General features: G+C 42.5%; 2 protein-coding genes and 2 pseudogenes across 3 annotated transcripts; 3 read left to right on the top strand and 1 right to left on the bottom strand.

The window, feature by feature from the left end:
• The first annotated feature begins 1,744 nt into the window (after positions 1-1,744).
• LOC136443848 (angiopoietin-related protein 1 pseudogene) lies at positions 1,745-2,560 on the top strand (annotated as a pseudogene).
• A 2,699-nt stretch (positions 2,561-5,259) lies between these two features.
• LOC136443847 (angiopoietin-4 pseudogene) lies at positions 5,260-8,079 on the top strand (annotated as a pseudogene).
• On the bottom strand, positions 7,446-10,752 carry LOC136443118 (uncharacterized). The gene is made up of 4 exons (XM_066440197.1): positions 10,678-10,752; positions 9,544-9,667; positions 8,855-9,003; positions 7,446-8,079 (listed from the first exon to the last, which is right to left on the bottom strand). Exons 2-4 carry the CDS (start codon positions 9,656-9,658, stop codon positions 8,002-8,004), a joined length of 342 nt encoding a protein of 113 aa, XP_066296294.1. The 5' UTR covers positions 9,659-9,667; positions 10,678-10,752; the 3' UTR covers positions 7,446-8,001.
• A 269-nt stretch (positions 10,753-11,021) lies between these two features.
• Positions 11,022-22,308, top strand: LOC136443103 (protein DDI1 homolog 2-like). 2 transcript variants are annotated; one of them, XM_066440178.1, is made up of 8 exons: positions 11,022-11,408; positions 11,962-12,207; positions 13,214-13,340; positions 14,224-14,351; positions 14,585-14,713; positions 15,139-15,242; positions 16,002-16,191; positions 18,368-18,539. In XM_066440178.1, the coding sequence occupies exons 1-8, from the start codon at positions 11,042-11,044 to the stop codon at positions 18,472-18,474; spliced, it is 1,398 nt and encodes a 465-aa protein (XP_066296275.1). In that variant the 5' UTR covers positions 11,022-11,041; the 3' UTR covers positions 18,475-18,539. The 2 variants fall into 2 exon arrangements, with proteins under 2 accessions (XP_066296275.1, XP_066296274.1); XM_066440177.1 differs by lacking the exon at positions 18,368-18,539 and adding an exon at positions 21,797-22,308 and having other exon boundaries at positions 11,023-11,408.
• The last annotated feature ends 1,466 nt before the right edge of the window (positions 22,309-23,774 follow it).

Genomic DNA, 23,774 nt, shown 5'->3' with positions numbered 1-23,774 from the left:
CATTTGTGATTCAACAATGTATATTTGTGAGTAAATAATGTACATTTTGTGATTGAATCTATGAAAATAAATAAATCTATCCGAATGAAGTCATCCTCAGTCCAGTCTTCTTTTAGCAATCGAAGCTCTGTTGCAGATATGTCACTGAGCCAAGCATCCCTTTTAGATTGACGTACTATACGCACAAGCCTTGTACTGGGAATATGACTTAATATGTATACTTTATTTTAAATTGAGCTTCTGTGCCGGTTGTTTCCATCTATAACATATCCAATTTTGCACACATCTGCCAACCAACTAAACAAAGAGACGTTGCGCTCTGTGAAAACACATGATTAGACAACTTACATGTAATCATTCACATATATTGCTATATGTGTTTGTTTGATATTTGCCATCTGTGCACTTCATAATATTTGTACAAGACAACATGCCATTGGTGCCATACATGTGGCATGCTTAAGCCAGCAATATAAACACAGAATTCTTCATCACCCAAGTTTAGTTGATAAAAATCATAGAAACAGACAAATCCAGGAGAGAAGTTTTGATAAATGAGCCCAACTAATGAGGAAAGGACTACACTCCTGAGGACTTTTCAGGTGTAAGCTAAAACTTGTTATGGCATACATAAAACGTACCTTTGTATTGTCAAAATTAGTTCTGACAAGGGTAACAAAATGCTATATAAAGCGGAGAGCGTGGGTATTGATAACGGAGAACGCGGAGAACTAGTTCCGGACTCAAGAGACAAGAAGCTGCGCTCCATCGCCTAGGCAAAAATGACTAAGGTATGTACACCTTATAGCAATGTGAAATGTACATGTGACATCATGTCAATATCTAAAAAAAAGTCTTGGCAGGAAGCGCAGGAATTCCTTTGAAACAGTACTTTATATTGAATCATTTAGCGAACTGTTGCGATGGCATGTGGAGTAGAGTGTTTCCCCTACAATCGGAGGACCGTCGGTTCAAATCCCGAGTCATTATGAAAAAATTATAACCAAGCAGACTTATTTTAACCTATGATTAGTGCAAGTAGAGAATGGATGTTATGCATTAGCACTTAGCTTGTCCGCTTGGCTAAAGCACATGTCTGGCTAGCAATATGTACATGTATGACAATTTCCTGACACTTAGGCATTCCATAGGAAAAGGCTTTACTAACTGTTAGATACCAAAAGCATATGTTGTGTATACAGTTCTAAGACTGTGTTCTCTATTTAATGCTCACATAATGTTTGACTGCTCTCTTGCCAGATGTGCCTGTCTCTCTACCTGGTGACCAGTACGTTACTGCTGACCAGCGGGTTCACACATTCTGCAGTGCCTCCCCAGCAACAGGTTCAAGGTACAACTTTGTATCTACCTGGTCCAACATCTTCGAGGCAACTTTTTATTGCCAATTTGTGTTAATGTTCTGCTTTGGACCATTTCAGAAGCAATCTGATTGTTTAAAATACTGTAAATGCAGAAATGTTCGCGCTGGTTTAATGTTCGCGGTTTTCGCGGCGACCGTTTTACTGCCAACTTAAAACTGCCGCGAACATTTTGTCCAATGATGTAGCAGTATGTGACTATAGCGCTGATGCGAACTTGAAACCACCACGAACACGCCTTTTTTGCCTTAGCGCGAAATAAAAACCATGCGATGCATTTAACGTTACAGTATTTCGGTTGTTCGACTGTTTAAAATAGTATCTATCGCAAAACCTATTCCTTTTTTTTAAACATTGATGAAGAAATGTGTTTTTATTCTCTAACAGATGAATTGTTGGACCACCTGTCAGCTGAAACCGCCCACAACGACGCTTTACAACAACAGACAGGTGTTAAAGATCTGAAGAACGATGTTCCAGGTGCTGCTCACTTCCAAGACTGTGCGGCCCTCTTCCCTCTACTCTATTGGACCAACGCAGTGCAGGATGGAGTCTTCCCCATCAAACCCGAGTCCTCCACCGACCACTTTGACGTCTACTGTGACATGACTACAGATGGTGGGGGCTGGACTGTCATACAGAGGAGGTTTAATGGGACACTAAACTTTGATAGAAACTGGGCAGATTACAAAAATGGGTTTGGGAGGGTCGAGGGTGAACACTGGCTTGGACTGGATAAAATTTACAAATTGACATCCCAAAATAACTATGAATTGTATGTGCAGTTAGAAGACTGGGAAGGCAATTTTGCACATGCTAAGTATGACACATTCAGCATTGGGGATGAGATTACAGATTATACACTTATCATTGGGGGCTACAGTGGGGATGCTGGAGACCGTATGGATTTCAATAATGGTATGAAATTTAGTGCTAGGGATAGGGACAAGGATGGGAGCAGTAGTAGATACTGTGCTCAGTGGTTGTCGGGTGGCTGGTGGCACAACAATTGTGCCCATTCCTTCCTAAATGGTCCCTACTTCCAGCTAGAGGACTATCATGGTAGTGATACAGGGCATGGTATTTTCTGGGAAGCCTGGAAAGGTTACTGGTATCCACTGAAAGCCACCATGATGATGGTCCGTCCTCGCAATTTTATCCGCAAGTTGTAACTCACGACTTGTCATGCGAGCGGTACGTCCTCCCAAACAGTTAGAAAGATAGCTGTTTTGACCATGGAAACCTACCAATGTGTCATGATATCAATTATAATCTATGTTCCAGTACGCGTTCCTCTAACTAATTACCTTCGCCGAGAAGGTTATGCAGAGGGTAGCGTTTGTATGTATGTATGTGTGTGTGTAATGTACAGCATAACTCGAGAAGGCTTAGATGGATTGTCTTGATATTTGGTAGGTGGGTAGGTCTTGATGAGACTAGGAAATGATTAGATTTTGGGTCCCCTAGCGGCTTGTTACGGTACTGCAGCGGAACTTCCTGTTTCAATATCTCGTGTTCTGGACAAGCTATGGAACTGATTTTTGAGTGGTCGATAGCTCTTTGGACAGAGAGTAAGTGGTATAGGTTTGGGCCCCCTAGCGGCTTTTTTTGAACTGCAGGAGCAGGTTTTGGTTCAGACTTTGAAAGGGAATAACTCAAGAAGGGCTTGATGGATGGTTTTAATTTTTGGTAAGTAGATAGCTTGAGTGATGATGTACATGATTAGATACTTATTATGCAAAGCAGTATCTAATTTGCATAATTAATGAGGAAAGTTTACACATCGGCCAAATTCCACGACAGGACTCTCAAACTTGTGACATATGTAACTGAAGAAGAGAGAAATATTATTAGATATCAATTATGCAAATGAATACCTAATTTGCATGATTAATGAGAAAATACTATAACTCAAGATGGGCTTGATGAATGGTAATGATTTTTGGTATGTAGATAGCTTACGTAATGCTTTGTATGATTGGACGATAATTATGCAAATCAGATTCTAATTTGCATAATTAATGAGACAACTTTAAAAACCCGCTGTATTCCATGATATGACTATTGACATATGTGACATTTGTTACTGAGGAATTTTGATCGATAAAAAATATGCAAATGTAGGCCTAATTTGCATAATTAATGAGAAACTACTATAAAACCATACAGGTAAAGGATGGCAATTTCATACTTGTGTCATTTGTAAGTTATGTGAATGTGAACATTGTTCAATCAAATTATGGTAATAAGGACCCCATTTGCATAATTCATGATAAATGTTACTTTGTTAGCATAACCTTCTTTGTTACGCTCATACTTTTGTTTTTTGGGTGAGGAAGATCAACTGGTATGATTTATAATTGATGACAAACACCCCTGATATGTCAGTCATAAAGGTTAAAATCATATGGCGAAGGTATGAGGTCGTGGAACTCTAGTTATGTATCTAATCTACTCAAGTTACTGATCCTCATCTACGAAGGTAGTTTTCGGCGATATGTACCCGGTAACTATAGAGTAACGTAGTGCTGTAATTCAACTACACCTTGTAACAATTATTACGAATAAACGTATTACTAAGTACTCATTGAGATATAAACTGAAAATTGATCATTCCACTTAGAGGTAGCCCTAGCTTGAGCACTTGCTGATATTAGATAATGAAGATGAAATTCGCATGGCAGACAAAATGTTCATACATATACCTGAATGTTGCTAACAGTATACAGTCATGTGTTTGTTTGTGGTTTTGCCAGCTGAGCTGTACATTTGTACAAGAAAACATGCTATTGTTGCATGTAAATTTAGTACACTTAATCCAACAATAACAATACAGAATTTTTCGATGCTCTATTGTACTTAAAATTATACAGATTAATAATTACAAAAATCATGATCATTATTGCATATTTCTACCCAAAAAAGCCCCGTCACTGATCTGCAGTTACAGTGATGACGATGAAATTTCCTAAAGCATGCAATATGGTCATAGAGACTTCTGTATGCAGTCAACAGTGTATAGTCATGCATGTGCTTCTTTAGCTTTTGCTACGCACTTCATAATATTTGTACAGCACAACATGCCATTGCTTCACGTACATTTGGCATACCTAATCCAGCAATGAAATCACAGAATTCTTCGTTGCGCAACTGTCGTTAACAATATTTCAGTTTGATAATGTCAATGATCTTTATTGAATATTCCTGCCCAGAAGGGATAATGAAGTATGTTAGATAATACTATACTTATCGTCAGAACCGTCGCTGATAAGCAGTGACAATGATGAAGGTAACATTGTGTAAAGCAGGCTACATGTATATTGTCATAGAGATTCGTGCGTGCGTGAACAGTGTAAAGTTATGTGCTTGTTTGATAGTCGCCAGCTGTGCACTTCATAATATTTGTATAAGACAACATGCCATAGGTGCTCATACATGTGGCATGCTTTAGCAAGCAATAAAAACACAGAATTTTTCGTCGCCCAAGTGCAGCTGATATTGATCATAGAAACAGACAAATCCAGGAGAGAAGTTTTGATAAATGAACCCAGCTAATGAGGAAAGGACTACACTCCTGAGGACTTTTCAGGTGTAAGAAAAATATTGTTTTGACATGCATAAAATGTATCTCAGTATTGTCAAAATTAGTGCTGACAAGGCTTACAAAATGCTTTATAAAGCCAACCGTGAGTACAGACCAACAACAGAGAACGAGGAGAACTGATTCTGGACCCAATCGCCTATACAAAGATGAATAAGGTATGTGCACTTTACAGCAATGTTAAATGTAAATGGGACATCTTGTCAATAAGGTCTTATTGACAGGAAGCGCAGGACTTCCTTTGAATAAGCGTATTGAATCATTTAGCAAACTGCTGCGATGGCCTATGGTATAGAGTGTTCCACTGCAATCGGGCGATCGTGGGTTCAAATCTCGGCCGGTTATTCTTTTTTCATTCTTTTATAACCAAACATATTAAGTCTAACTTAAGGTCGATACACGTAGAGCATGAATGTTATGCATTAACCATTCCTTAGATTGTCTGCTAGGCTAAAACGCATCTCTTTTCTGGCTTGAAATATGCATGCGAATTTCCTGACCCTTGGAAACCTACATGTTTCGTATAAAAAGGCTATACTAACTGTTACATAAATGAAGTATATTTTGTGTACTCATATTGGAATGCTAAGAGCGTATTCTCTATTTAGTGCTCACATTATGTTTGACTGTACTCTTCAAGCAGAGGTTGATGGGGCAGATCGTCACCGTTTTATCATTTGCCTTTTTTTTTCGCTGGCCCCATATAAATGGGGCCAGCGAAAAAATGGGACATATAAATGGGGCCAGCGAAAAAAAAAAGGCATATGATAAAACGGTGACGATCTGCCCCATCAACCTCTGCTTGGAGAGTAGTTTGAATGCTCTTCTTACAGATGTGCCTGTCTTTCTACCTGGTGACTGGTACTTTAATACTGACCAGCGGGCTCGCACATTCTGCAGTGGCTCCCCAGCAACAACAGGTTCAATGTACAAATTTGCGTGCAATATTTGTATCTACCTGGTCCAAAAACTTGGAGGCAACACAACTTTGTATTGCCAACTTCTGTTCTGCCTCTGACTATTTCGGAAGCAATCTGATTGTACAACTGAAGGTACAACTTTGTATGCTATATCTGTACCTACCTGCTCCAAAAACTTGAAGGCAACTTTGAATTGACACTTTGTGTTTTGCTTGTGATGATAACGGATTTCGGAAGCAATCTGAGGCTGTAACCATTCAGTTGGTGTTAGATTTCTTTATTTGATCTTGATCTTTGCAGAAAAGAATATTACATTTTTGCTGTTCACAGATGAAAGTTTTGACCACCTGTCTGCTAGAAATACCAATGGCAATGCTCCACAACACCATACAGAAGATGAAGGCCCGAGGAACAACATTCCTCTTGGTGCAGCTCACTTCCAAGACTGTGCGGCCCTCTTCCCTCTCCTCTACTGGACCAACGCAGTCCAGGACGGAGTCTTCCCCATCAAGCCTGCGTCCTCGACTGACCATTTTGACGTCTACTGTGACATGACTACAGATGGTGGGGGCTGAACTGTCATACAGAAGATGTTCAATGGGACTCTTAACTTCGATAGATTCTGGGCAGACTACAAAAATGGGTTTGGGCGGGTCGAGGGGGAACACTGGCTTGGACTGGATAAGATAAATGCATTGACATCCCAGAATAACTATGAGTTATATGTGGAGTTAGGAGATTGGGAAGGAAACTTTGCACATGCTAAATATGATACCTTCAGCATTGGGGATGAGAGTACAGATTTCACACTGAACATTGGCGGCTACAGTGGGGATGCTCATGGATATTCAAAAATGGCTATGTACACCCTTGATGGTATGAAATTCAGTGCTAGAGATGCGGACAATGATATAGAAAGCACTTCGCACTGTGCTCAGTATTTTTCAGGTGGGTGGTGGTATTCACATTGTGGTTACTCTAACTTGAACGGTCCCTACTACCAGCCAGAGGATTACCATGGGAGTGACACAGGGGTTGGTGCTTACTGGTATCACTGGAAAGGTCCCTACTACTCACTGAAATCCACCAAGATGATGGTTCGGCCTCGCAACTTTACCCGCAAACTGTAACAGTTACTCAGGTTACATCCAGGTATTAAGATACGCAAAACTGTTATGCTGTCAGAAAGTTCTGACCGTTTCCAAATCTTATCCAGTTGCTTAAGTAACTGATACCTTGCTTATTACCTGGATCTATAACCTTCATTGCCATGTAACAATTACTGTTTTATGTAAGGTCACGCCTCCTTAGTTGTTTCAATTGAAAGTTGTAATAATACATGTATATCACAAAGATAAGCAATAAGCTTTCATGAAGTTTGTTTATGGCCTTCGATTTCTCTGCATGACTATATGTATCTCTATTCTAATATTGTCTGTTCCACCCCCCTTCTGAGCATAGAGAACAGAGTCTGACTCAGAAGGTTAAGGGAATAAAATGTGCCCTAGTACAGAGATGTGAGAAAAAAGAGACTTTGATTCACTGTTGCAGTTACACAATCTTTAATCCATATATGAAGCTTGGGGTAGTAGATTGAAGTACATACAACTTGTGATATCTCTGATTCTTCACCGGTGAGATTACCTAGTAACAACTCTGCAAGCAAACTCCAGTAGACTTTCCATACAACTTCATTTCCTATCAGATTATACATAGCTGTGTGCAGCCTTGGCTCTGGGTTTTACGTCATCTAGATATGATGGTTTACTGTACATGTAGATCACACTGCAGTCATACTATGAGAATACCTGCACTTCAAGCTGCATAAATGGAATAAAACTGGCAAGTAGGTAGAGTACACATCTTGTCAACTGTTCAAAGTAAAGTCAGATGATGCAGTATATAGTCACCTTTACAACACACACACAAATTTGCCGTCCTAATCCTTGAGAAATTACTTCCGTACCTAGATTCTGTAACAGCAAAGATTTTTCTCTCTCGTTATTCGTTTCTCTATCCCCCCCTCCAATCTGTTTGATGTAGTGACACCACTCCTTCTCCTCCCCTCTGTGGAGCAACTCCTCCTCTTTGTGGAGTGACTTTACTCCTCTTCCTCCTCCTCCTCCCCATGTCCATGTCCGCCTGTCGGCGCTGGCTCCAATTGGCTGGCAGCAGCCAGCTGACCAACAACCAATGAGACATCAATGAAGGTTAGACATCCAGGTGATAAAATAGCAAAAAAAGTACACAGTACAAAAGTTACTCAAGCAACTGAATTTAACGGTTCTTGGTGGCAAATGTGCTAGATGTTGGCACATCGGCATACCAAATCCGTAGTGTATTTTTTGGCATACGTCACTACACCATGTTCATTGTGTTAAGTGCCTTTCCCAAGGGAACGTCGTCGGGGCATGGTGAGCATCAAACCCAGGTCCTATTAGTTCTTAGTTCAACACTCTGACCGTTGCACCACACCAACACCACTGAATAGATTTTGAAAATGGTCAGATGTTCCAGTCACTGATGAAGCTTTGAAAGGTATAGTGGATGTTACCTGAAACATCTGACCGTTTTCAAAATCTATCCAGTTGCTTACAAATATAGTGTAACCAATGACATGACTTGAGACACAAAACAAACATTGGAATTTGGACTTTTTCATTATCAATGCTCAGGGGAGTCAATTTTCAGCAGGAATATCAGAGAAGCCTGTGCCTACATGTACATCAGTGGCATTTCATTTCATTTGATGACCCTCTCAATCGAGCAATTATATTGACCATCTACAGTTCAAAGAACAGACTACTAGTACAATAAAACACAAAAATAATGTGTAAGCTTGGCACATCTTCAACAGACGACGACCATACATTGAGAATGCAAAAAAACACCTGCCTATCCCAGACACCTGATATGGAAAGTGAATGAAAGAACTACAGAAGGGTGGAACTTACAAAAACGACGACAGAGCTGATGAACACGGCGTAGAAGGCGTAGTGGTAGGCGTCCATGCCAGGCGTCAGCGTTGCATTGACTTTGTCTCGGATGGAGTCGATGTGTGCCGAGTCTGCTACAGCCTGACGCTTTGAGGCGGATGCGTCACCTGCAAGTACAATACAGTAACTTAGAATAGAAAAAATATTCAAGCTGTGTCTGTGTGCATATGATTGTGCAGATTTCTGTGTGTGTGTGTGTGTGTGTGTGTGTGCATGTCCATATGTATGTGTGTGTCTGTATGTGTGTGTGCATGCATTTGGGTGGGTGTGAGCATATGTATACATCATATTACATGTGTCTGTGTGCATATGTGAATGTGTGTGTGGGTGAGTGAGTGGGTGTATGTGAGTGTTGGTAACCTGTGCATGTATGTGTGTGTATGTGTCCATATGAGTGTGTGTCCCTTTGTGTACATATGTGTGTGTGAGTGAGTGGGTGTATGTGAGTGTTGGTAACCTGTGCATGTATGTGTGTGTATGTGTCCATATGAGTGTGTGTCCCTTTGTGTACATATGTGTGTGTGAAGTGTGTATGTATGTGTCCATTTGTGTATGTGTGTGTTTGTATGTAGTACTATGTACATGTACGTACATTGTATGTATGTCCGTATGAGTGTCCATGTGCGTGTGAGTACTAGTAGACTTACCAGCGAGTTTTCTCCTTGTAGTGTGCAGCAGACGTCCTTGGTTGCCCACAAGACTTCTGCTGGCTGCAAGACTGCGGGTGGCGACAAGACGCAGGGCTGATCCAAGACTGGCCATCTTAGACAACTGTGGAAGAATAAAAGAAAATATTGGGACTTACATATTTTTGACATATCCGTCCCTGCTACACAAGATACATGTACTAGTAATCAGAGGGAAAAGAAACACCACCAGAAAAAACGAAAAGCCGGACTTACATCTGCTTCAATATCAATTGGCTATGTCATTGTGACGTGGGCTGCTAAATGTACTCTGAGTAATCGACTGAAAATGGCTCTTCGGCATTTGTCAGGTGGTTTCATCATGTAACAGATAATTGTGTACCAGGCAATGTTACAGGTAGTAGACGTTAAACCGGATAGTGAGTGTGAGTGAGTAAACATTGCAGCAATATTGTAACAGCCTACAGGGCTAGGGTATATCAATGTTTAACTATCATATTAATTTCCTCAGAATCAGATATCATTTTACATACTTGGTTTCTACTCTGGAATTAAACATCACAATAATTCCTAAGTAGCATGCCCTTAATTTCAGATCATTCTGTACTGACTGAAATCTTGCTGTAAATTCATTTTCACGGTGACTGTAAAATCATTTATTTTTGTGGGGACTTAATGTCACCGTAGAAGGAGCAAGCAATGTTTTAAGTTTGTTGTGAAAACAATTCTGTAGAGCAGTAGTAATAATTATAAATGCATATTGGCGGTGTTATGAATTCGTGGTTGAGAGATCAACGCGAAAATAAAACCACCACGAACATTTTAAGATTTACAGTATTGGCGAGCAAAGCTGTGACGTCACATGGCCTCCACGCGACTGTTGTTCGCCCTTGGCTGTGGACGTTTTTATTCACAGCTGTTGACAAAGCGTCTTAATTTAACCAGGCTCGCCATGAACTTGATCGTGACCTTCTGTCGATCATGAATATTTACAAGGTCACACGACTGAAAAAATCATGTTCGCACGTAACGTGATATATCAACTTGGAAGGGGAATTTTCGCTACAGACGCCCTACGATACCTCACAAGGTCCCAGCAATATCTAGGCTACGGTTAGGATTGTTCAAACCCACCTTTCAAACCGAAATGTGCAACTTTTAAGCCGGAAATTGTAGAAGCTCTGGAAGTTTGGACCACAAACCTCGACCTGCGGTTCTCTGGCGTCACCTTGTGATGACCTTTCCCCTCTGACCTTCACTAGTTTCCTGCCCACAATCACTCTCGATCCCAGAGTACTGCACAGAAAACTGTGCTACACTGTAGATCTGAGGTTGAGAAAATCTATAAAGATGTTGTTTTTTTGTCTCTTGTGATTCAAAAGCTTTTATTCTCGTGTGAATTTTTGCCGCAGTTCCTTTCGTGAAGATTGATTGTTGTGGTTAGAATGACATTCCGCTAGGTGTCGCTGCTGCAGGATAGCCTGGGTACGAGAAGGACATGCGTACTATCGTTTTGGCATCGAATGAGCCAAATCATCGTGATTTACCGTTCGGCGTTTGTTTTCTTCATTTCGGGCAGCGTTTTCCCTCAGCAATCATGAAACTAACGGTTTATACTCTCGATGATAACATGTTCACCCTTGACGTGGCGGCGGAACTAGAATTAGAGAACTTCAAAGCGCTGTGTGAGTTCGAATGCGGGGGGATCCCGGCCCGAGAGATCGCGATCCTGAACAACGGAGTTCCGCTGCGGGACGACAAGAAGACTCTGGGCGCCTTCGGGCTGAAGGACGGCGATGTGGTGGTTCTGCAGAGGATGAGGAACCAGCAACAGACGGCACCTCAGGCCCAGCCAGCCGCTACAGGTGCTCTACTTTACCTTAACTCTATTCTATGTACTTTGAGAGTATAGAGTATCTAGTCACTAGTGTTCTATGCAACGCATAAACTAAAAGGTCTCAGACCGCAGTTTCTTTCAACTACGATAATTTTAGGTAGGTAGGAAGTCTTTTTTCCAAAATCTCCTTTTTCTCTTCCTTGTGTGATCGTATAATCTCCCAAAGTCGGTTATACCAGCTATACATATACAGATATAGTTACGTTTTCGAGCTGTTATTTTCTGTGACATACACAATACCAAGGAGGTTTAAATATTTAAACCTCCTTGTTCACAGGTAGTTTTATGTTCGCAGTTTTCGCGGAAAGCTCTTCACCTCAAATTTGAAATAACCGCAAAGGCACAAACATTTCTGCCTTGGTTTCGTCCTGCGTTTCTGTAGCTATTGTTCAAACACGAACTTAGAACCACTCCATTTTCTCCCTTCTGCGAAATTGAAACCATGCAAACTTAAATGCATTAATATTATAGTATGACTGCAGAGGTGGGAGAATATTAAAACTGTTCTGTGTTTTCTCCAGGAGGGCTGCCTTTCCCAATGTTTGACTTCAGCAACATACAGGTCCCAGGCGCATCATCATCTTCATCATCATCATCATCGCAGCAGGCCTCAAGGTCGCAGCGACCTCCAGCAGCACCCCAAAGACCAGCCGATGAGCCCGCCCCGCCCCAGCTCCTGGAAATGCTGAGGAACAGTCCACATGACAGATCGCTCCTGAAGGAGCGCAACCCCCCGCTGTCAGAAGCTGTAGAGGCTGGAGACTTAGGTAACATAACCCGTCCCCCCCTGACATGCATGCATGCATACACAGACAAACACACGCACACACATACATTAACCCTGAGGAACAGTCCGCACGACAGGTCACTCCTGAAGGAGCGCAAACCCCCGCTGTCAGAAGCTGTAGAGGCTGGAGACTTAGGTAACATAACCCCTCCCCCCCCCACACACACACTCACACTGACAGACAGACAGACACACGCACACACATACATTAACCGTCTGCACGACAGGTCACTTCTCAATTGCAAGGAGCGCAATCCCCCGCTGTCAGAAGCTGTAGAGGCTGGAGACTTAGGTAACATAACCCCTCCCCCCCCCTGACATGCATGCATGCATACACAGACAAACACACGCACACACATACATTAACCCTGAGGTACAGTCTACACGACAGGTCACTCCTGAAGGAGCGCAACCCCCCGCTGTCTGAAGCTGTGGAGGCTGGAGACTTAGGTAACATAACCCCCCCCCCCCCGACATGCATGCATGCATACACAGACAAACACACGCACACACATACATTAACCCTGAGGTACAGTCCACACGACAGATCACTCCTGAAGGAGCGCAACCCCCCGCTGTCTGAAGCTGTAGAGGCTGGAGACTTAGGTAACATCACCACACACACACTCACACAAACAGACAGACACACGCACACACATACATTAACCGTCTGCATGACAGGTCACCAGGTCACTTGATCACTAGAAGCTTGACACGGACAGGGCACTTTCTAAGCTGCTGTCTGATGTTGTGAAAGCTGGAAGTAACTCCCCTCCAAACACATACACACCGACACATGTAGGCACATTCACAACAGGACAACATAAATACATGGATAAACTTTTTTAAAGTTTCTTCTCTGAGTATCAAGTTTATTATGAATGTCAAGTCTGTTATCATTGTTATCACTCAGAATCATAATTTCTCACATACGTCAAAGAAGTTAAGAATCCAACATAGTGACTTGTACCCTCTTATTCGTGCAGCTAAGTTTACAGAAGTGCTGACCCAGCAGCGCAAGGAGCGAGCCGAGAAGGAAGCTCAGCGAATCCGGCTCCTGACGGCCGATCCGTTCGACCCCGAAGTACAGAGGCTCATTAACGAGGAAATCCAGTAAGTACATCACAGTCTGTACATGTACAGTGGACCACTAGAGCTGTGTACCTAAACAAATTTTAGGTACAGGTACAGGTACACGGGTTTAGGTACAGGTCCGGACCTGAACCTGTACCTAAACTACTTGTTCGGAAAATGCTAGATTTTCAATAAGGATAAAAGCATGTTTGAACTGGTGAAAACATAATAGTTTGATTGTACTACTACTAGGTATTATTTCTATGAAAACACAGATGAAAATTTGACTCAAGCCTTACAAATGTGTTTTCTGTGCTGGAGTATAGACAGAGATGTGGCTTTAGAGCACTGCCACGGTAATTTCATAATAATTCTATCTGTCAAAGTGGCCATCCCCTGAGTCAGGTCCAGTACCGATACAGCAGGGTTCAGATACACAGCTCTGTGGACCACAATAATTGGCCTGGCATTCATAATCATACTATTCTTGCTCCAATGGTTGCTCTTACGCAGAATAGTTTGGCCCCTGTTCCCATTATTTTATGACCCCCATATAAATGTATGGTCTTTACCTCCTGCATTATTCCGGGAATCAAATATTTCTCAGAAGCAGTGTAACTGGGATCAAACTTCCAAATCCTAGTTCTAACCTCATTACTATGCCGTTTACGGTTATGAGGACCATGCGACTTATTTGCAGTCAATCACTCAGACGTCTGGCCCAAATTTTGGGAGGATAATCAAATGCCAATCCTCTCTCTACCAATTGGTGTCAAATTATGCAAATGGACGCAATCTGAGGAACAAACAGAGCTTGAATAGTACGGGTACCAGGCTACACAATAGTAGCAGTTGTAGAGAAACATAATGCACATAAGAGTGTTTCCATCAAGACCGATATATTCCTTTCCCTTCACTACAGGCAGAAAAACATTGAGGAAAACATGAACGTGGCCATGGAGGAAATGCCGGAGAGTTTTGGACAGGTCGTCATGCTCTATATCGACTGTATGGTGAACGGGCATCCAGTCAAGGCTTTTGTAGACTCAGGTACAGACATTTATACATTCTGCATGATAATATAAAGCTGTATATGTGTTATAAACTAGATTATCAGGGAAACAGGGTGTCCTCTGGATGTCCCTGGAAAAAGGAATGTGTCTAATTTCCTTGTTTTCTTAGCGTAGGGTCCTTGATGCCCAACTAGCTAATAGCCTGCCTCCAACCTTGTACACTGTACAGTACACTTACATGTTACAAAGTTGTGCTGTTTTTCCTTCCAGGTGCACAGATGACCATCATGAGTAAAGCCTGTGCAGAGAGGTGTAACATCATGAGGCTGGTAGACAAGAGATGGGCGGGCATTGCTAAAGGAGTCGGCACCCAGAAAATCATTGGCAGGGTCCACGTGGGTAAGGAACTTCCCTGATATGCAGTGGGTTAGTTCAGATAGGGTAGAGTGTTCACCTTGCATTTTAAAAGGTCGTGGTCTTGTCATACCAAAGACTTGAAAAAGTTTGCATACTGCTCTCTATGCTTAGCACTCAGCAATGAGAAAGAGGATGGGAGTTTAACACACTCCACTTTCAGTGGACTGGCCCCCTGCTGTAGTGGCTGGTGAGGGCTGAAGAGCTATAGAAACAGAGATGGGAAGTGCCCTTGTACAGATGAAAGTGTATAGAGATTTCAACTTAAAGTAGCTCGAAGCAGAACTTTGTGTATACTTCAACTCTTATATGATGATGATGAACAGTTAAGGACTTAAGGATTCAAACTGAGATGTATTTGTTGTATTTGTTTTGTTTTTCTTTTGTGTAATTTTTTTTTGTCCCTGCAGCTCAGATCCAGATCAGGACGGCGTTCCTGCAGTCGTCGTTCTCAGTGCTGGAGGACCAGCCGATGGACATGCTGCTGGGGCTGGACATGCTCAGGAGACACCAGGTGAGATACCATCCCCCACCCCACACCTACTGCACATGCATACCGACAAACTCCATACACACAACACTCACTCACATGCTACTGGGGCTTGACATGCTCTGAGGAGACATCAGGTGAGATAGCACACTTCCACACACACACCCTACACACATACACACACACACACACACACACACACACACACACACTGCTGGAACTGGACATGCTTAGGGGTCGTCAGGTACTTCTGGGACTAGACATGCTCAGGAGACACCATTTAGGGTAATGACCCCCATCTGCCCCCTCACACACACCCTACACACGCGCACACACAACAAACAATCATACACACTACACACATAACTACTGTACTGCAGAATTGGTTACTGTAATTGTTTAATTTCAAACCTGGCAAAAATCGCCTTCGAAATGAAGTCCCTGCAGAACTTAACGAATTTACAGTAACTTAGTAAGATAATGTTATAAACCTCCCCCCGTAGTGCACAATCGACCCAAGGAAGTACGTTCTACTGATCGGGTCCTATGACACAGATACCCCACATGCACACACAAATTACAAACACACACACACACACTACCACCCACACTCAGACACAGAATCAAATGTTTTCCTGTACAGTAGTATGTAAAATTTTCCCTTCAACCTCCCAAGGCTTACTTGAGCAGATCCATTTGAGTTTATCCTTGTGGCTGTTTTAAGGTATGGATCATGATTGTATAGGATATACAGATATTATTTAAAAAAACATCTCCTTGCAGTGCACGATCGACCTGAGGAAGAACGTTCTACTGATCGGTTCCTGCGACACAGAAACCCCGTTCCTGAGCGAGGCTGACCTCCCGGAGTGTGCGCGGTTAAATCGCCAGATCTCCGACTCAAGTCTCACTGACCAGGAGAGGGAAGACCGGGCTCTCGCCGAGGCCTTGGCCAAATCCGCAGAGGAAGCAGGTAAGAAGCTTGGCTCGTACCTCTTTGTGTACAGGGTTCAAAATGTGCAGGTCTCCCTGCTGCCTAACCCTGTAGCCAACCCAACTTTGGTGTTAAAAGGCTACTTAAGATGGGTTAAGGACCTGAGGAAGCAAGGCTCGTTGCCTCCTCGTGTACAGGGTTCAAGATTTACTTTTAGGTTTGCTTTTAACCTTCTCCCTGCTGCCTTACCCCGTAGCCAACACAAATTTGATGCCAAAAGGCTACTTCAGCAGGAGGAGTAAGCAGGTAAGAAGCTAGGCCCATATATCCTTGTGCACAATATTAAGCCTTCAACTTGCTTAAGTACTTACTTGTAGCTGTTTGGCCCCAAATTTGTATTGGCTACTACTAGTAAGGGTTTAGACATCAGGGTTTCCTTCTAAAGACCTAAGAAAGCAGGTAAGAATCTAGGCTTGTACCTCCATGTGCACAATATTGCCTTCAGCCTATGTACCAGCAGGTAAGATGCAATGTTTCTACTTTCTCGTGCACATGGATTAAGATGTGGGAGTAGTTGTAGTAGGCTTGAGGAAGCAGGTTCATTGTGGTTTGTGTTTGGAGGTGTCGTATGAAAGCTTTACATGAATATAGAGAAGGAAATATGTGTACATAAGCATGAATGATACAGACAAACTGTTAAATCAAAAGAAAATGGCTCCTCTAAGATTTTGATAGATTGTAGGTACACAAACTTTACCAAACCTTTATAAGCCATCTCCAGTGATAGCATGTAGTCTGTATTGGCAGTTTTGGGGTCACGATTACATGTATGTCTGAACTTTCTCTCATTTACTCACTTATGGCAGGGTTAGACATGCTTGCACCTTGAATTTTGAACTCTGCAGTCAGGTAGTGCATCTCACCCTTGACCCTTGTCCCTCTCTTCTGTCTTGTTTGTCTCTGTTCTATCTGTTTCTCTCTGCCGCCACACCACAAACACTTCATCAGGCAGGAAGCCCAAGCCTGCCCCCCTGCCGCCTGTCCCCCCTGAGCCGTGTGATGCCAGACCCCCCCTCAAATCTGCACCTCCAACGCTGCCATCTGGAGCGGTGGGCGGTCATGATGCCGAACCCCCCCTCAGTGCCCCTCCAGTCTTACAGCCTACAGAGACCACCAACGTTCCTCCAGAGAAGCCCCCAGCTCAACCCAGCTCATCCCAAGGTGCACCTCCTGTGGAGGGGTCATCCTCAGCAGGGTCAAGGTCACCTGAAGGTCAGGTGAAGGACAGTGATGATAATGCAGTGAGAAGGGAGCTTGCAGAACTTCAGGAGTCGGTGCAGAAGCAGTTTCAGCAGGCAGACAGCAGGCTAGCCATCCAGATCGGGCAGATCTTGAAGACACTGGGGGCTCTGCAAGAAAGGTCCGCCAAGGAGTCTAAGAAGATGTTGGCTCAGCTGGACGAGGTGGACGAGAGAGTCCGGAGACTTGAAGACGCCGAGAAAGACACGGCAGCCTCAGAAAAAGTGGCAGAGGGGGTTGACGTGTCAGAAAACCTGGAAACTTTAGAGAAGAGGCTGAAGCAGGTGGAGGAGTTTGTTGAACAGAAAACAGAGAAGTCAGCAGGCATGGAAGGAACAGGAGAAGCCTCAAAGGCACAGTCTGAAGCTGATGAAAAAGAAAAACAGGCAGAGAAGAAATGAAAGTCACCGCTAAGATGCAACAAAAAACACTGACTTCACAAAAGAAAAGATATTTTGTAATTGTGGATTTCAGTCAACAGATAAAATTTAAAGATAAATGAATATAGATGTACATGTAGCCAACCTTGAACTTTGAAGGAAAAACAAAAATGACAGTAAGATTGGTGAAAATATCAATTCCTGATGATATGAAACATTGATCATGAAATGATCAGTACCCTTTGTGTATCCAGATGTGACATTGAGTTTGCAATATTGCAGACCAGCTATTAGGTGATGTGACATCTTATTCAATGTCCCAACTGTTCTTTTTCTCAGAACCAAGAGTTGTGTGTTTTTATTTACATTTCTGTATATCATTATGAATGACAAATGTTACAGTATATTCTCCCCTAAAACAGGCTATGCAACTTAGGTGTTGTTGCAGTGACACACAAGTTTGCTGTAAACCCCCTTTGACGGACACAGGTGTTCTGTAACCCCCTATGACGGACACAGGTTTTATGTCCTTCCAGAACTGGCTGAGCTAAACTCAAGAGAAGAAACTTCGTCGCGGGGAGAAAAGAGGAAAAGTACAGAGAACGATGTAAGCGGGCCCAGTAAGAAGACTCCCAAGAAATAACAGCAGCCAGACGTGAAGAGCTTTTTATAATAAAAGGCCACACCAATTTATTTCCTTGCTTCTCAGTCAGTCATTTTTTAGCAAAAATTCAGCAGACACTGCAGGCACCTATCTCTGCAGTGCAAAGTGAACCAGTCAGAATTTCCCAGAGAAATGTGACAGACAGATGATCACCGAAACATTGGTTAAATCAAAACACTTGGTTTTGTACAAAGAGTCTTTTTCTTCAGTAACTTACCAACCTGATGAAACTATGATGGAAATTCAGCAAGCAAACAAGATGAAGAAAGAGGGCTAGGACTAGAAGGAAAACGTGCATTTGACTATGTTCACTGCCTAAAACTTTACGTACAAAGGTATAGACTTTTTCCATCAGACTGTTTTTATTTTCATATTTCTCTTCAGCAGTATTTTTTTTCAAGTCCGAGAAACAACAAATTAAATTGGTGTGGCCTAAAGCCTGTTCTGGAGCTAGGAAGGACATAGAGCCTGTACCTGAGGTTGGAAGACACAATGCCTGTCTCCGAGCTAGAAAGGACGCAAAGCCTGTTTCCTGTACACAGTACATGAAGTTGCTGCACATGTAGAACAACCCCTCTCTATTTTCAATGGTCATTTTTTTTAAATCAGAACACTGCACTGTTTTTACATTCTATTTGTTGCTCTTCTGTCTTCTCATTCAGATCTTCTACAACTTCCTGCATGTTCATGAACTTATAAAACACAAAAACAACACTTGTCACTTACTTTCAGCTTACAGAGTTATATTCATGATACTCAGACTCCATTGTTGTTGTTATTGGTGATGTTGTAGTGCTGTTATGAAAGTCATTATATCTGGTTATTAAGTGCCAACATTTACGTAGGTGCTGCATGTTTTTGAACATCAAATTACATGATTTTTTAAACTTTGAACTGAGAATAAACATGTAAGAAAAGTAAGGCTGGGTTGTCTGCATATTCTCATTTTAATTCACAGATTAAAAAGACATGTTAGTGACTGTATTTTATAAAGTTTGTACACCAGTGCATAGTCAACTGCCAACATTTCAGTTGTTTGGCTGTTACCTTCCTCAGGGCAATGCTGGTTCTACACGTAGTTCACACTGCAGCCATATTAATTTGTAGGTACATGTATATGTATCAAGCAAAGCAGAAGCAGACAGTATAGACCGATCCTGTCGAACACCATATCGAATGAATAGAAGACTTATAGAACCCCCTGTTCTATTCAGCCCACCTCCGTCAAAAACAGCGTTGGCGGGGCAGAAATGGCACGTGTAAAGCAGGGTACGTATATATCTGGGACAGGTTTTCCACTGCATTGGTTGAATGCATGCTCAGAACAAAAACGAATTTAAAAAGAAAATAGATCGGGCACTCAAGGAGAGGAAGCTTGTACCACATGCTGACTACTACAAAGTCCGCTAGCGCAGAGTTTCGTATCTTCAGTTACTGGTGTGTGAAACTGGTTAACTTGAAAGTGAACAAGGAAGTGAAAGGATGCATTTTAATTCTTAGTTACCAAATACCATGCAGCTGTTATGCATGCAGTTAATACAGTGGGAACCCTGTCACAGATATATTAACCCTGTTTTAAACGTGCATCGGCTGCTTGTCAGAAACTGGGCGCTGATGCCCACCGACAAGGGAAAGCTATGCGGCGCATACCGCTTTAACATTGACCGAAAACATTACGCTCTCACCGCAACTACACCTACCCCCTTCTTAAACAGCTCTACCCGGCGGATACAGCATTCAACAAAGAAGACATAGCATTCTTATTTGGCCCGCTCTGAAAGGGTTTCGGTGCCACAAAAGCTAAACCGAAGTCAGTGGCATTATTTTCAAGCTAGCCGCGGCGGCCATGTTTGGTCCGTCAAACCCTGTTTTTGACGGAGGTGTTCGAAATCGAACAGGGGGCGTGGCTTTGGGATCGGTCTATTGCCCTCAGGAAGGTGACGGCCACTGAAACGTTGGCAGCTGGTTCTGCACAAAGAACTTTCAATTGCTAACCAGTGATTTAGCAACGTGATGAAACTACAGTATTCAGGGATTCAGTGATAGTATGTACTGCAACAGAAGTCTCAGTTTGTTTATTTCACATGGAGCAACCGTGTCACCTTTGGGCAGTGTCATATGTCCCGGAAGAGACAGGATCCGCCATCCAATCCTAAATGCAATAGATGATAGGAAAAAAGAAATGAAATTGGCTCATTCTTTGTAACTCGAATAAAAAGAAAACAGTTGACAAATTCAAGTAAGATAACGTTTTAGTTTGGGCCCTCTGTGTGTGAGATGTGTATAGTTATATACTTGTTCAAAGAGCCATTTTTGATGGCTAGAATACAAGTATCTGAGGGGCATGGAGCTGAGAGGAGACAGAGGTACAAGCAAGCAGCAGATAGAGACCACCGCAGACCTTCAAAATAGACATGAGTGGTTTGTTCTTTTTAACCCTGTGAATGCTACATGCATTGAAAGCTGTAAGGAGTGCATGTACTTCAAGGCAAGATTAGACGAGTCCTTAGGCTTGCTGGGTTAAAGCCTATAACAATGTCATGGCTGGCGTAAACAGTCAATGTTTTTTGTTGTGTTAACAAATGAAACAGGTAGCTATAGCCCTGGCTGGTTTGTGCCATGGATGGAACTACATTTAACTCTAATATTGTCTGTTAAGCTATAGAAAAACTGCAGGAAAACTGGTAAAGACTTTCTAGTGTGAAGTTGTCTGCATGCATCTGCCTCTGAGTGTTATTGACATGAAGCAGGATATATTATCTCCTGTTGGTCTATGAATAGGAAAGTGCAAGTGGTAGTGAATGAGATTTTTTAGTGTCTTGGGGAAGACATGCACCCAACACCTGCTACAAGTGGTCAGCATCCTTCTGTACTGTTGTGTGCAGTGTGCGGCCAAGGGCTAAATAAACAGATGGGCATTGCCCCCATACACTGAAAGGTGTTTTGTATGAGTTTTAGATTCAACTAACATGCACCCAACACCTGGCACAGCCTCGATGTTCAGCAGTTCACCTTTCTTTGGACGCAAATGTAAGCTCGCATAACACAGTTCTTTACACACAACCTGTACATAATCACCTACCAGCGTTCTGGTGACTCAGTCACATTTCGGACTGCATTTTTCCCACTGCAGCAGTGACAACTAGCTGCAGAGCAAAGAAGAACTAGAACCAGTTAGCAAGGTGACCGATGATCACCAAAACATTGGCAGGTGATTGTGTGCAGGTTGTGTGTAAAGAACTATGTTATCCAATGACTTGATGAAACTTGACGATGTAAGACTGTTTTATTGTTTTCACAGGGCCCTCTCGATCTGGTGCCGCAGCCAGCAGTTCCAACAATGTCAATGGCACCACATCAGTGGCCTCGCCTCCAGCCGCGTCAGGCACGGCGCCGAAAGCACCGTTTCCAGAGGAAGACATCGCCAAACTCGTCCAGCTCGGGTTTCCACGACGACAGGCCATCGAGGAACTAGGAAGAACCAATGGCAACGTAGACATGGCGACCATGGCCCTGCTGGCGAGGTCTCTAAAGTTTTAACGAAGTAGAACCCGCTTAGGATCGTTCTGAATCAGGGCTGTCTCTAGGAGCCCGAGACAGATATTTTCTTCTTGGGACGGCCAAAAATTTCACCCCATCTGTCCAAAATATCTGAGCTTCATGACATGAAATTATTGAAAATGCAGTGTTGGAAACTCAAAATGACAGACTTAACAGCAAACATTAACAACATATGCCCCCAAACAATGAGGGGGACAGAAACAAAATTAAAGCTTGAGACAGCCCTGTTCTGGATGTAATGTGGGGAGGGTCGGGGGGGGGGGGCTGGGCAATCTGCTGCTATCAGTGCACCAGCAATACAGGAGGGTGTGCCCTTAGCAGGGTGGGGGTTAAACACTTGGTGCAGGGATGCACTCCTAGGTTAACCTAACTTACAGCCACATTTTGACAACATTTCCCGACTGAATTCTTAACATGTAGTTTATATATAATATAAAGTACAAATGTACCTCAGAATAGACATGGGAGGGCTAACCTTATTTCAGCCTCCATAGTTCTCCAGGCCTTTTGGGGGGCTTATGATATACTTTTTACTGATGACTTACTGACACATTTAGACCGGGCCAAATGGTTTCAGGCTGGCTACACAAACGACCCAGTACAAAAAGAAGTCATCAGCAAAAGTGTATCATAAGCCAAAAAAAAGGCATAGAGAGCCTGCTATGGAGGCTAACCTTATTTTGGGTTCTTGCCCCAGTACAGGCACCATTATGACGTTCTCACCATTCTTGTTGCCTCCTTATCAGACTCTACAAGTTGGACTTTGGGTGGCTTATAATGTGCTTTTTTAAAATGATGATTGACATATCACATTTCACTGCACTCCGTTTTATTGTTGGCTGCCTCTTTTAGGCTACCATTCTTGTAAGTTGTAGGATTGTCCCACTAACAAATGGGAAGGGGGTAACTGTACTACATTTGTAGTGTGTACAGTTTGGCATTATTTAAAAAGTTAAATGTTTCGAATGTTGTATAGTGTAGGAAAACGTTATGTGCATGTTTACTCATGTTGTCCTTTTAGATAGATACATTCCACTTGAGGACCAAAGCCACATCAGGCCAAGCTTTTAGGAAGCTATTTGTCTAATTGGTAGGTTAGCCATAATTAACAATGTATGAAACGGTCAAAACTTTTTGTGTATGTAATGTGGTAGGGTATGTTCTGACATTCCTCAAAAATCCATGATGAGAGACTAGGAGGTTGAATTAGCTTTATCTTTATTGTATTTATATAGATTTTCCTCGTAGACAGTTGCACAGTCGAATGTACTTGATATAAAATACAGTCAACATGTAAATAAATGCACAATGGCAATACTCGTGTTTCTGTATGTTTCATCTTCATGAACACATATGTCCGAATTTGAAATTAGAAAAAAACAACTTTATAAATAAAGAAGGGGAGTAGCAGACATTTGCCCTGTGGGGAAAAAAGGACATCCTTTGAGTATTTGTTTACAGGTTCAAGAGCATTCACGACTGTATCTGTAGATCATCTTCAAAACGTCTAACACAGAAACCATAGCAAAGTTCCAACCACCCAGACGGATAGTCTGCGCAGGAGACTAGGTCAACAGTCCTATTCGTTGATGAATGACAGACAAGTAAAAGTCCCATCTGTGGGATTAGGAGTGAATAGTTGCCGTTGCTAGGCGTGGCAGCATGAATCACCATGTCCCAGGGGTTACCACAGGTCATTTGTCACTCTTAGGGTGTGT

The sequence above is a fragment of the Branchiostoma lanceolatum genome, chromosome 10 (assembly GCF_035083965.1).
Source record: "Branchiostoma lanceolatum isolate klBraLanc5 chromosome 10, klBraLanc5.hap2, whole genome shotgun sequence".
In the NCBI taxonomy this organism is placed as follows: Eukaryota; Metazoa; Chordata; class Leptocardii; order Amphioxiformes; family Branchiostomatidae; genus Branchiostoma; species Branchiostoma lanceolatum.
This window is presented reverse-complemented; position numbering and strand designations above follow the sequence as displayed.